The sequence below is a fragment of the Lepidochelys olivacea genome (assembly GCF_965140295.1).
Source record: "Lepidochelys olivacea isolate rLepOli2 genome assembly, chromosome: 13".
Lineage (NCBI taxonomy): Eukaryota > Metazoa > Chordata > Testudines > Cheloniidae > Lepidochelys > Lepidochelys olivacea.
The window spans coordinates 2,857,238-2,871,646 of NC_140423.1; the positions used below are offsets into that span (position 1 = coordinate 2,857,238).

A 14,409-nucleotide genomic window follows, 5' to 3' on the forward strand; every position below is an offset into this window, starting at 1 on the left:
ATACACATTGTAAGGAGAGTGGTCACTTTAGATAAGCTATTACCAGCAGGAGAGTGGGGTGGGAGGAGGTATTTTTTCATGCTTTGTGTGTATATAATATCTTCTACACTTTCCACGGTATGCATCCGATGAAGTGAGCTGTAGCTCACGAAAGCTCATGCTCAAATAAATGGGTTAGTCTCTAAGGTGCCACAAGTCCTCCTGTTCTTTTAACAATAGATTATGACCTCAAAGCATCACAACAACAATATAGAGAGACATTAAACTAAGAGAAGTGAATGCAAATATTGCGATGTGGTCACTTTAACATGTGATGGTGTCATTGTTTATCCCTGTTTCTATGGAAACAGCACCACTTGACAGCTCCATATCATACCTCATCCTAAAGTAGACATCATAAGCTTCCAAACGACGTATGATGTGCGTGTGTAGAGAGACTACATTAAGTCGACCAAATTGAGGGTGCCTGCCATTGGCTTAAATTTATATGAAGGCATTCAATAAAAGTACAAACAGCTGACTTGGCCTCAATTAGCAGACAATGCAGAGTGTGTGTCTGGAAGCTTGAAACAGGACTGAATTCAACAGGAAGTGTGACGACTGCTTCTGACAACTGTATTTTGCTCTTTGGGCATCTATTTTTATTGTACTATCTGGAGGAATGTGTCCATTTTAAATATTGGCACCTTTTTGTTGGACTGACTAAACACGAGTTTGTCAGGCCTCTTCAATTCCTGGTCATTTCATGGCATCCAGTTTAGATTAAGCCAACTGTGGACCTATAAATCAGAGGCCAGCTCGTTCCTGGCCAGTGAGATCCAAGAGTTAGCATACAGAGAGACAAGAGCATGACAGAATGGTGCAATCACTATTAGAATGTCTATTATAACCAAGGAGTGAGGCCAGAAACTCTAGCCAGGGCCAAAGAGAGGACAGTATCCAGAGGGACTTTCCAGCAGCCTGGGCCTTGAAGCAGCCACAAGGACCAAGGAAAATCTTTAAACATTCTAGCAAAACTTCATACCAACATTACAAGAGGGACCTGTAGCATGTTCAGTAACGTATTTATCTTCCCCTTATTGTAAAATCACCACCTGGGATCCCAAATTGTGAACGATTCTCACTGAGCTACAACGAGACACATGAAATCAAGCAGCAAGGACAAGTCCTTTGTACAGAGCCAGGAAGGCTGGCTGGAGATTGCTTGTAGGCACAGCATGATAATCAGCTGAGAAAACCAGCTATACTAGAGCAAACAGATAACAGTGCTGGTGCCAGATGCATTATGCAATGCAGCCGGTTTTTCTCACTGGAGAGATGCATGCTCCGGGAGCCACCCTATGGAATTAAGTGAATAATTTGGAAGAGTATTTGCTGGGCTAAGTTTTGGCCAAACACCCTGTCATTTCCCCCTCCCACCACACCTTGCTTTCGGGCAGAGGAGAAAGCATACACCCAGTTTCCAGTATTCCCTCCTTTCCCAAAATTAGCAGGACATCCTATATGGACACCTCTGCCAGAAAACCTACAGAACAGGGGTGGTGTGTCACTGCTCCTCCTCCTCCGCCAATGCCCACGAGCCGGGCCTGCTTACCCAGAACACATCGTAGATGAAGAGGCCCCCGAGCAGGATGCAGCCAGTGCTGACGTTGTTCAAATGCAGGAGCTCCACGCCATTGAGAGAGAACGCCAGTCCAAAGAGATTGTTTGCAATCCAGTGCTAAGGGCCAAACACAACAGGAAAATAATCTGGCTCAGCACAGCCAGCGGCACAAACTGCCTATTCCTCGCAGGCAGATTACCAAGAGACTCCCAAGTTTGATCTAGCGGCTGTTCCTTCCCCTTCCTAGTTTGAATATCCCACCGCTGCTTTGTTCCCTTGCTTACCTTCCTCAGCAGGTACCAGACTCCAACGACGCTGCTCATGGCCAAGCACACAAGGTCCTTGGAATCAAACTCATAATTCACAATTTCTGTAACAAACATAACAGCATGATTCCATCTGGCCTGCACAACTCCTCCCACTGGCAGAGCAGGGTGGGTGGGTGGGTGGGTGTGTAGCAGGTGAGCAACACAGGGCCACCGTGGCAACTTTCCCAAACGAGTGTCGGAGTGACACTGCACGTGCAAGTGACCAATTCTGCAGTAACCACATGCATTCAGAGCTGAACTTGGAAAATCCGGACCTTTCCCTTCAACCAGGCCACTCTTCCTCGGCAGATTGTCTTGCTGCCAGGAAGGAACCTGAACTCAGGTTCGCTGGGATTGTATACACACAGCTGTCTCAGGAGGAGGATGCCTTTTCGCCTTTCACATTCACACAGTTAATTAGCAGGAAGTACTTTTTCAGCTAGGTGAAGCATATTCTACTTGTTCATAGACCATCAGCGGGTGGAGATCAGGAGCAGTGGAGACAGCACTAGATTACTTAAAAGCCTTAGATAAAGAGAATTCATTTTTAATATTTTTATCAGTTTGATTTCTGCAGCACCCTGATACTGGGATCTTCCATCTGACCAAAAGGCAGCAGGCAGGGAGGACCTCGGCTTTGGTGTCTAACAGCACATGCACAGTATCTAAAGAGCACTGGGTACATCCAAGCAGGCCATAGCAGCGTGGCGTGGGAAATGAGAGGCAGAGTCCAAAATATTCTGATTCAATGAAGGGTTGAAAATTGACAAGCTGAGAGAGTGAGAGCACATGAAGCAGGAAACAAACAAAAAGTCCCAAGGGAAAGCAGGCAAAATGGACATACCTTCCTTGTTTTCCCCTGAGCCCTGGGTGAAGAGAAGCTGGTACTGTTTGCTGGGGAAGTTAGCTGGGAAGAATTTGTTCATGACAGGGCTGAAATAGAGATGGAGAGGAGGTCAATCCTGCAGAAGAACCTGTGAATTCAATGCCCTTCCCTATTACCTCCAGGATGACTGTAAATCACATTACAAACATTAAGTCCCAACACCTCTATCCTATCCCCACTGTACAGATGGGGAAACTCAAGTACAGAAAAATGAAGTGACTTGCTGAATGTTCCTGAAATAGTGGCACAGCCAGGGCTGTGACTCCATCACTAGGCTCTAACCAGCAGAAGACCGTCTTAGTAGGGTTATAGGCAGTATTCAAACCAATTTGGGCAGGGGGATTGGAGGCAGCCTGCAGGGGAACCACTGCTGGGTATATTTTGGAAGCATGCCAATTTGGTGCAATTGGCTGCATTCCAATGCTTTTCAGAGTCACCCATGGCAGGGCTGGCTTAGCATTAGCCAGAGAGAAAGGACAGCTCCACTGGAGGGAGAGAAGCCCCATCCCAATTCTGCTCGTGCTCAGGAGTGACTGTTCTCATTTCCCATCCATCACACCTCCTAAAGCCGTGAGGCTGCGGCTCACCCTGGATTGCCCTCTGCATGCCCCAGCCCACCTAACAGTTTCTAGTGTAACTTGTTGCAGCATCCCACAAGTCTCCTTGGTCAGAGACTTGCAGTGGAGAGACCCCCATTCGAAGCCTGACACCAGCACCACCATCTCAGGGAGTAGCTAATGAGTTTGAGTCAGCACAACTAAAGAGAAAAAGGCAAAACACCATAATCCAAAAGCCTGGGGAAGTTATCCCTGTCCCTAAAGCCCACAACCTCCTGGGTTTGCAGAGGCTAGTGGAACCAATATCAGAAGTCAGAGGGATCTCGATAGGGTTCAAAATCTTGTAATCTAAAGGAAGGCATCTTTCCCCTCCCCACACCACCCCCAAAAAGCTCAGGAAACAGGAAGCTGATTCCCCACCCCCACAATAACTTGACTTTTCTAGAAAAAGCTCAGATGAGACTGCAACATCCAAGGCCAGATCCTACCCTACTCTAAGGTGCAAAGGGACCGGAAATACTGCTTTCAGTGGGCGACCAGTTCCCCCTGGAAAGGGGGAATCCTCAGCTGGTGCAAAGCTCGCAGAGCTGCCCCCTCTGGTGTGTGGGGCAAGAGGGGATGGGCTGGAGTACACCATACTCTAGTGAACCTTGCTGGTGTAATGCGCTGAGACTGCTCTAACTCGCGCTGGGACATGTGACTAGCCGCAGGCATGAGGGATGGAGCAGAACGGTGGCCCAATTCCACCTGTTTCCCCGACCGTATCACATTGTGTCCCAGTGCAGATGAGAATTTAGCCTGCAGTTTTCACTGAGGTTTGTGCTTTGTAAACCAATTTCCCAACTGGCTTTGCTGAGGCACAAGCTTTGTCAATAAAAGTCCACTGAGGACTTCAGAACCATCTCTTACGGTTGCTGTTCAAAGCAAAACGTGCTCTCTGTGCTGTTTAAATACAACATACACTGTTAGCTCCTCAGGAGAGGGACAGTGCCTTGCTGGCCAGGCACACCTATGGTGCAGTAAGAGCATAAATCCAAACTCCTTTGCAGGCTGCATAGCCCAGTGCTTTGTCCACAAGCCTGGGGCTTGGGAGAGCCGGGGTCTACACCTGGCTCACCCATTGGTCTGCTGTATGACCTTGGGCAAGTCACTTCTCCACTCTATACCTCAGCTTCCCTGTCTGTAAGTCAGAGATAATGATGCTGCCCTCCTTTGTAAACTGCTTAGAGTTCTACTGATGAAAAGCGCTAGGTCGTATACTACTGCTGTAAGGTAACAACACTCTGGGAATAAACAAGTCCAATCTGCCCCCTTCTAGGTGCACGTACACCATAGGGAACTTCCCTATACACTCCCCTAGTTACCAGGACAGAGTTTACCATACAATATTGAGGTACCCTCCCCCATTTTTTACCTGATGGTGTGAGACAGGGCTAGGATCCCCAAGACAAAGAAATACATAGACAGCAACAGGTTGATATATTCTTGAGAGAAGATCTGGAAGGCAAAAAACCAAGATTCGGTTATAATAGCAATTCCCACCTTGCAGATGGCGGAAAAGGCAAGAACCCCTTTGCATGTGAAGCAGCTGTGATGTAACTAGCACGTTACTGGTCACTGCTTTCTGGTCACAGTTGTGACAAGTGACTAAGAATGACTAAGGGAACTCAACATATTTACTGGTTTCAGAGTAGCAGCCGTGTTAGTCTGTATTTGCAATAAGAAAAGGAGGACTTGTGGTTAGTCTCTAAGGTGCCACAAGTTCTCCTTTCCTTTTAACATATTTATTATATTTCATACCGCGGGGTTAAAACAAAAAAGGAATAAAAATCAATGACTAGTCCCCCGATCCCATAATAAGGGTCATGTGGGATAGGTGGCCACCTCCGGGGTCTATGCTACCACCTGCAACAGCGAGCCATTCAAAATGGCTTAATCAAAAAATTGCAGGAAAGGGCACTCGTTTTTTCCCCCACACAATTCTCCTTTGGAGAAAAATTCAGCATGTGATTGAAGCATGAAATTGTTAAATTCATGCAACAGCCTGAATACAAAAAATGACAAAGAGGTTGACCGAGTCTGGACTAGATAACCTCTTGAGGTCTCTTCCAGCCCTACATTTCTATGAAAACTGAATTAAGGCAGCATTCCCCCTACCCCTTCAGTTCCAAAGGCATCCTAAACTCATGCTCCACCCTAGTTTATCTGAGGATATTATTAGAACCCCTACCCCTCTGAAATGCATGTGCAGCCTTATAGCCTGCATTCATTTTCTCTCACACACACACACTTGTAACCTAGCTAAATTTGCCAAGAAGCACTTCAGGCAGCCTTTGATCTTCTCTTGTAGTCTCTTAAAATAGAGAGAAATTAAAATACAAATGCTTAATGCAGAGTAACATCATGGTAACTATTTTAAACCTGTCCAAGTGAAGGCTCACGTAGCAACATTAATTTGTTCACATTGCACACGTTTAGTGCTTTCCCTCGAGACACTTCACAGCCACCCCTGGCATGACCAAAAGATAAGGGACAGTAAAGGTACCCGAGGAGTCCTGCTAGCATCCTGACACCACAGGAGATTGGATTTCTTAGGGGGAACACCTTCTCTGACCACAGTCAAGAAGGAACTGACCAGAATGCTTGATGGGCAGCATTTGTAAAGATGGTGGGGGGATGCCATAAATAGTAGGGATCCTGGCTTGTGGTCTCCCCTATTCCAGGAGTGAGAACCCTGTCCAGATGGTATTTTTAGAGAAGTATTCCCCCTGCCCCAGTGCTCATATAACTCAAATATATCTGAACCAATTTCATTCAAGTATTCTAAAAATAAATTCCCCCTTGGCTAATGACCAAGAATGGAAGATTACAGCGCAGAGAAGTATGAGAAAGTTGTAAATGCTGAAGGATTAGAATTGCAGTTGAAATTAATTCTTAACTAAGGCCTCCTCAATAAAAGAAAGGCTGTACCACTTTAACTAAGCTGATTTTAAATTGTAAACTATTTAGACCTTTACATCCCACCCCCACCACGTAGACACGCTTAAGCCAGTTTAAACTTCAGTCGAAATTGGTAATTTACTACCTTAAGTGCAGCTACATAAGGGATTTGTACAGGTATAACTACATAATTTAAAGTTAACTTTAGTACAAACATTCTCATAGAGCCTTGGTCTACACTAGGAGTTGAGGTCGAATTTAGCAGCGTTAAATCAATTTAACCCTGCACCCATCCACACAACGAAGCCCTTTTTTCGACTTAAAGGGTTCTTAAAATCGGTTTCCTTACTCCACCCCCAACAAGGGGATTAGCACTGAAATCGGCCTTGCCGGGTCGAATTTGGGGTACTATGGACACAATTAGACAGTATTGGCCTCTGGGAGCTGTCCCAGAGTGCTCCATTGTGACCGCTCTGGACAGCGCTCTCAACTCAGATGCACTGGCCAGGTAGACAGGAAAAGCCCCGCAAACTTTTGAATTTCAATTTCCTGTTTGGCCAGCGTGCCAAGCTGCAGGTGACCATGCAGAGCTCATCAGCAGAGGTGACCATGATGGAGTCCTAGAATCGCAAAAGAGCTCCAGCATGGACTGAATAGAAGGTACGGGATCTGATCGCTCTATGGGGAGAGGAATCCATGCTATCAGAACTACGTTCCAGTTTTCGAAATGCCAAAACATTTTTCAAAATCTCCCAGGGCACAAAGGACAGAGGCCGTAACAGGGACCCAAAGCAGTGCCGCGTGAAACTTAAGGAGCTGAGGCAAGCCTACCAGAAAACCAGAGAGCCAAACGGCTGCTCCGGGTCAGAGCCCAAAACATGCCGCTTCTATGATGAGCTGCATGCCATTTTAGGGGGTTCAGCCACCACTACCCCAGCTGTGTTGTTTGACTCCTTCAATGGAGATGGAGGCAACACGGAAGCAGGTTTTGGGGACGAGGAAGATGATGATGAAGTTGTAGATAGCTCACAGCAAGCAAGCGGAGAAACCGGTTTTTCCGACAGCCAGGAACTGTTTCTCACCCTGAACCTGGGGCCAGTACCCCCCAAACCCACCCAAGGCTGTCTCCTGGACCCGCCAGGCAGAGAAGGGACCTCTGGTGAGTGTACCTTTTAAAATACTATACATGGTTTAAAAGCAAGCATGTTTAGTGATTAATTTGCCCTGGCATTCTCGGCTCTCCTGGACGTACTCCCAAAGCCTTTGCAAAAGGTTTCTGGGGACGGCAGCCTTATTCTGTCCACCATGGTAGGACACTACCGCTCCAGGCCAGTAGCACATACTCGGGAATCATTGTAGAACAAAGCATTGCAGTGTATGTTTGCTGGGGTTCAAACAACATCCGTTCTTTATCTCTCTGTGTTAACCTCAGGAGAGTGATATCATTCATGGTCACCTGGTTGAAATAGGGTGCTTTTCTTAAGAGGACATTCAGAGGTGCCCGTTCCTGCTGGGCTGTTTGCCTGTAGCTGAACAGAAATGTTCCCCGCTGTTAGCCACGGGGAGGGTGGAAGGGCTAGCCATGCGGTGGGGGGAGGCAAAATGCGACCTTGGAACGAAAGCACAGGTGCTATGTATGTAATGTTAACAGCAAGGTTTACCGTGAAAGAGTGTACCCATTGTTCTATAAAATGTGGGTTTTTCAGTATCACTGTCCCTTTTTTTCCCCCCTCCACCAGCTGCATGTGTTTCAAAGGTCACAGGATCTTCTCCCTCCCAGAGGCTAGTGAAGATTAGAAGGCGAAAAAAACACACTGGCGATGAAGTGTTCTGAGTTCATGCTGTCCTCCCACACTGACAGAGCACAGACGATGCGTGGAGGCAGACAATGTCAGAGTGCAGGAAAGCACAAAATGACCGGGAGGAGAGGTGGCGGGCTGAAGACAGTAAATGGCGGGCTGAAGAGAGGGCTGAAGCTGAAAGGTGGCAGCAGCGTGATGAGAGGAGGCAGGACTCAATGCTGAGGCTGCTGGAGGATCAAACTAACATGCTCCAGCGTATGGTTGAGTTGCAGGGAAGGCAGCAGGAGCACAGACCACTGCTACAGCCCCTGTGTAACCAACCACCCTCCTCCTCAAGTTCCATAGCCTCCTCACCCAGACGCCCAAGAACGCGGTGGGGGGGCCTCCTGCCACCCAGCCACTCCACTCCAGAGGATTGCCCAAGCAACAGAAGGTTGGCGTTCAATAAGTTTTAAACTTTTAAAGTGCTGTGTGGCCTTGTCCTTCCCTCCTCCACCACCACTATCCTGGTGCTTCTCTCTGCCACCACCCCTCCTGGGCTACCTTGGTAGTTATCCCCCTATTTGTGTGATGAATGAATAAAGAATGCATGAATGTGAAGCAACGACTTTATTACCTCTGCAAGCAGTGATTGAAGGGAGGAGAAGAGGGTGGTTAGCTTACAGGGAAGTAGAGTGAACCAAGGGGCGGGGGGTTTCATCAAGGAGAAACAAACAGAACTTTCACACCGTAGCCTGGCCAGTCATGAAACTGGTTTTCAAAGCTTCTCTAATGCACACTGCGCCCTCCTGTGTTCTTCTAACCACCTTGGTGTCTGGCTGTGTGTAACCAGCAGCCAGGAGATTTGCCTCAACCTCCCAACCCACCATAAACGTCTCCCCCTTACTCTCACAGATATTGTGGAGCGCACAGCAAGCAGCAATTACAGTGGGAATATTGGTTATGCTGAGGTCTGAGTCAGTAAACTGCGCCAGCGCGCTTTTAAACGTCCAAATGCACATTCTACCACCATCCTGACTACTACTGTCCAGGCTGCCTGTGTATGGCTTCATGAGCCACGGCATTAAGGGGTAGGCTCGGTCCCCAAGGATAACTATAGGCATTTCAACATCCCCAACGGTTATTTTCTGGTCTGGGAATAAAGTCCCTTCCTGCAGCTTTTGAAACAGACCAGAGTTCCTGAAGATGCGAGCGTCATGTACTTTCCTGGCCATCCCACATTGATGTTGGTGAAACGTCCCTTGTGATTCACCAGTGCTTGCAGCACGATTGAAAAGTACCCTTTGAGGTTTATGTACTCACCGGCTTGGTGGTCCGGTGCCAAGACAGGGATATGGGTTCCGTCTATGGCCCCACCACAGTTAGGGAATCCCATTGCAGCAAAGCCATCACTATGACCTGCACATTTCCCAGGGTCACTACCCTTGATATCAGCAGATCTTTGATTGCGTTGGCTACTTGCATCACATCAGCCCCCCAGCAGATTTGCCCACTCCAAATGGATTCCCGACTGACTGGTAGCTGTTTGGCGTTGCAAGCTTCCACAGAGCTATTGCCACTCGCTTCTCAACTGTGAGAGCTGCTCTCATCTTGGTATTCTTGTGCCTCAGGGCAGGGGAAAGCAAGTCACGAAGTGCCCTTACGCATGCAAAAGTTTCACAGCCACTAAGAATCGTCCCAGACCTGCAACACTATGCGGTCCCACCAGTCTGTGCTTGTTTCCTGAGCCCAGAATCGGCGTTCCACCGCATAAACCTGCCCCATTAACACCATGATCCCCAAGTTGCCAGGTCCCGTGCTTTGAGAGAAGTCTGTGTCCACGTCCTCATCACCCTTGTCATCGTGCGGACGTCGCCTACTCGCCCGGTTTCGCTTTCCCAGGTTCTGGAGCTGCATATACTGCTGGATAATGCATGTGGTGTTTAATGTGCTCCTAATTGCCAAAGTGATCTGAGCAGGCAATGGGAAAGCCGGTCCGCCATTTGTTCAGGGAAAGCCCCTGGTGGGCTGGACCGGTTTGTTTACCTGCCGCATCCGCGGGTTCGGCCGATCGCAAATGGGGGCTGCAGGAAGAGGTGCGGGCCAAGGGACGTGCTGGCCGCCCTTCCTGCAGCCCCCATTGGCCTGGAGTGGTGAACCGCAGCCACTGGGAGCCGCGATCGGCCGAACCCGCAGATGTGGCAGGTAAACTAACTGGTTCAGCCCGTCAGGGGCTTTCCCTGAACAAGCAGTGGACCGGCTTTGAGAACTACTGAGTTAGTACATCTCAGACTTCAGAGCCAGCACCACAATGTGTCAAGGAAGGACACATGTGCTTAGTAGTCTGAGAAGCGACTCAAAATTGTCACTGGCTCTTTGGTCTTATTTTATAAGCACTTACTTGTACACAGACTCAGACTTGCCATAAAAGTCAGATAATTCAGAATATAGGCTGACACGCCATCCCTCATGTCTCTCACTGCCTAGCAACGTTGCAAGGATCTTTAAAACCTCCGCTATTTCAACATAGTGTGCACCCAGATTCTATAGATCACAATACAGCAAGCCAAAAAGAGTCTTTCAGACTCCTCTTTGAGACGTCTGCACTGCAGGCTGTGATCAGTCTTGATGTGATTTAAACATGAATGCAGTAAGGTAGAGAGGTTAAAAACAAACAACGAGCAAAGAAGGGAATTTACACATTTCTATGGCCCCCAACACCACAGGATGCAAGTGGCTTACTTACTTTAAAGAAGAGGTAGAGTCCGAAGAGGGTGCAACTGGCAACAATGGGAAAGCGAGCAGCGTCCCGACTGGTAATAGTCTCTGGCATATCTGAGGCATTCTAGAGAGAGAAGAAGAGCACATCTGTGGATTAACCTGCTCTCCATATCAACACATTGGGGAGAAGAGGTCCAGAAGCACCAGCAGTGCTATCAGCTTGCTGGACCATGCAGAACTAATCAACACTGGGCTCACACGGAAATAAGTTTCTTGCTGGCTTCCAGTCATCCTTGCCGAGCCTTTATTAAAAGCAGAAACTGATATGGCAACATACCTGCCCACCTTTGTCCTAGCAGGACTTGCCAGAATTTACTACTTTTTCCCTTGGGGAGAAAGCAGCAAGCCTTCTGAGCTGACCTCCCTCCCCATTTCTTTCTTCCTACTCCCCCAGCAGAGGCCAGTGTTGGACACTGCTGGCTCTGCATTCCCTGTGCTATTCTTGCAACGGAACTGTTTCAACATTATTCATATTTTTGGCTTCATTTAGCTTTCCCATCCGTGTATGCCATATGTTTATTACCCACTGAATGACAGTTCTGTCCAGCCACCTTTTACTCATCACATTCTTAGGATGCACCCTTGTACTGAGCCCCTTACGAGTGTGAAAGATGTATTCATTTTGTAAATTCCTTTAAATAATTTTGGAAGCTTCTGTTAGGTAACTTGAAGTCTCTTGTTTTGACCCAAAAAAGTCTGGTTCTCTCAATGTAGGTCCTCAATTCCTGATATGACCTTTTATTCCCTTACACTGCATCCTCTCCATGAGATCAAGAGCTTTGCTGTGGTACTGAGACCACACAGCAGAGCATGATGGCTAGCAGTCTACTGTCTAGTGATGCAAAAAGAAAAGGAGTACTTGTGGCACCTTAGAGACTAACCAATTTATTTGAGCATAAGCTTTCGTGAGCTACAGCTCACTTCATCGGATGCATCCGATGAAGTGAGCTGTAGCTCACGAAAGCTTATGCTCAAATAAATTGGTTAGTCTCTAAGGTGCCACAAGTACTCCTTTTCTTTTTGCGAATACAGACTAACACAGCTGCTACTCTGAAACCTGTCTAGTGATGGTTACCAAACAGCTGACTGCACTCCACACTTGGCATTAGCTGTTTGGCTAATCAAGACACAGGAACTTTCACAACACACCTGCAATCTTGCCTGAGAGATATGCACCCTAGTGCTACCACTTATGCAAAACAACATATGAAGTAGTGACGACTCATATAGAGCATACAGCTGGCTGCTGCACAGCAGTCCCAGATCAAGACAGCATCTAAGTACCCAAAGAATCACTCATTTTCTGCAGCAAGGTCTGTTAACCCCGCAGCTTTATTTCCATCTAGCGCACACTGTACAACATAGCTATGATAAACTCCCCAAACTAGCCATTAGGGAAGAAAATGTGATATAACTGTGAAAACCAAGGTGAGCTATCATTACTAGACGCCCCCCCAAGAAGGGGACAGGATAATGCGCAGAATCATAGAAATGCAGGGTTGGAACAGACCTTGGGAGGTTATCCAATGCAGTCTCCTGGAGTGAGGCAGACACTCTGAGAGGTGTTTATTTAACCTAAAGCTGAAGGGGAGCAGAATTCTCTCAGACAGGGAAAGCATCTCTGTGGAGGATAGTGAAAGGAAGCAGGAGTTTTTCTGGGGAGAAGGCCAGAGAGGTAGAAACAGAACCCAGGATCAACTCTCTCTGGTGGACACATTACTCAAAAAGGGATGATGGGGCTTAGAAGCTTTCCAAGGATACAGGAACTCCTCCTGAACCAGCAGGGGCACTACCCAGGGGGCAATAACCAAGAAGGCAGAGATACCCTATGGGTACCTCTCTCATGAAGGGGAGAATGAAGGCAGGACTAGAGGATGAAAGCAAAACCCTGTGGGTCACAAACAGGGGTGAAGGACCAGTAGCTAGAGAGCATATTTTGCCAGGAAGGGAGCAGTAATACCCGCGGGGGGGGTAATGAAAACGCTGTGGGCCCCCCCTCCATGTGTGCACATGTGGGTCCCAGTCCCTGGAGGCGGCTCAGGACTTTTCTCTCCACGGCACGAGAAGGGAACGTCCGCGATCAGAACAAGCCTGGGTGCCTCAGGGGAGCAGTGGGGACCACAGCAAAAGGCTGATCTGTCACTGGGGGCTCCCAGGCCCCTTGTGGCGGGGTGGGGGTGGGGGTCCAACCAGCGCAGCAATACGCGGAATCAGGGCCCCGCAGGGCGGGAGGTACCTGGGGGCTGCCCCAGACGCGCAAAGGGGGTGCTGCAGAGGATGAGTCCCACGAGGGGGGGGCCCGGTCCGGGCGGGGGGGGAAGGGGGTGTCCGGTCCGGGGGGGGGTGTCCGGTCCGGGGGGGGGTGTCCGGTCCGGTCCGGGGGGGGGCCCCGCAGGTTACCTTGCTCTTGGCGCAGGTGACGGAGCGCAGCGCCCCGAAGAAGATGGGCAGCAGCGCCATGAACACCAGGCTGCCGTAGGCCAGGGCCATGCCCTCGGGGGTGGCGGGCGGGCGCGCCGGGCCGGCGGCGGGGGCCTCCCCGGGCCCGCTCACGTTGTGCGCTTCGCTCATGGGAGCCGTAGCCTGCTCCGCCATCGCCGCCTGCCCCCAACGCGGTCCGCACTTCCGGCCCGGCCGCCCCGCCGCCGCAGGGACACGTTCCCTTAAGAGCCGGAAGTGAGACGCGCGCGTGCGCCGGCCTGGCCCCGCCCCCTAGCAACCGAGCCGGCTCCGTTACCAAGGGGACCCGCAGCTGCGGCTGCACCAACCAGGGATGAGCCAGGGACAGGCCCAGGCCTAGACCAGCGCCCCGCCCTGGGCCCATCCTCCCCCCAGGCCGGGACCCCCACCCCCGGCCCTGCCCCTGCCCCTGCCCCTGCCTAGATCCCCAGCCCCCGTCCTCCCTGCTCCTGGCCTGGCCCCCCTCCAGCCTGGGCCCCCCCTCCAGGCCCACGTCCTCCCCCCAGGCCGGGACCCCCACCCCCGGCCCTGCCCCTGCCTAGATCCCCAGCCCCCGTCCTCCCTGCTCCTGGCCTGGCCCCCCTCCAGCCTGGGCCCCCGCTCCAGGCCCACATCCTCCCCCCAGGCCGGGGCCCCCACCCCCGACCCTGCCCCTCCCTAGATCCCCAGACCCCGTCCTCCCTGCTCCTGGCCTGGCCCCCCTCCAGCCTGGGCCCCACCTCCAGGCCCACGACCTCCCCCCAGGCCGGGACCCCCACCCCCGACCCTGCCCCTGCCTAGATCCCCAGCCCCCGTCCTCCCTGCTCCTGGCCTGGGCCCCCCCTCCAGCCTGGGCCCCCCCTCCAGGCCCACGACCTCCCCCCAGGCCGGGACCCCCACCCCCGACCCTGCCCCTGCCTAGATCCCCAGCCCCCGTCCTCCCTGCTCCTGGCCTGGCCCCCCTCCAGCCTGGGCCCCCCCTCCAGGCCCACGTCCTCCCCCCAGGCCAGGACCCCCACCCCCGACCCTGCCCCTCCCTAGATCCCCAGCCCCCGTCCTCCCTGCTCCTGGCCTGGCCCCCCTCCAGCCTGGGCCCCCCCTCCAGGCCCACATC

At 50.7% G+C, this 14,409-nt stretch overlaps 1 protein-coding gene across 2 annotated transcripts in view; it reads right to left on the reverse strand.

Moving 5' to 3' along the window:
- Positions 1-13,531, reverse strand: part of HM13 (histocompatibility minor 13) — a 33,719-nt gene extending 20,188 nt beyond the window's left edge. Inside the window, exons 1-6 of one of the 2 annotated variants that reach the window (XM_084646014.1) lie at positions 13,257-13,531; positions 10,822-10,920; positions 4,769-4,851; positions 2,756-2,844; positions 1,888-1,973; positions 1,595-1,720 (exon numbers count right to left, since the gene is read on the reverse strand). In XM_084646014.1, coding sequence (XP_084502140.1) covers positions 1,595-1,720; positions 1,888-1,973; positions 2,756-2,844; positions 4,769-4,851; positions 10,822-10,920; positions 13,257-13,451 — 678 coding nt within the window. In that variant the 5' untranslated portion in view covers positions 13,452-13,531. The remainder of the gene's footprint in view (positions 1-1,594; positions 1,721-1,887; positions 1,974-2,755; positions 2,845-4,768; positions 4,852-10,821; positions 10,921-13,256) is intronic. The other variant, XM_084646015.1, reaches the window with a different exon arrangement.
- Positions 13,532-14,409: the final 878 nt, after the last annotated feature.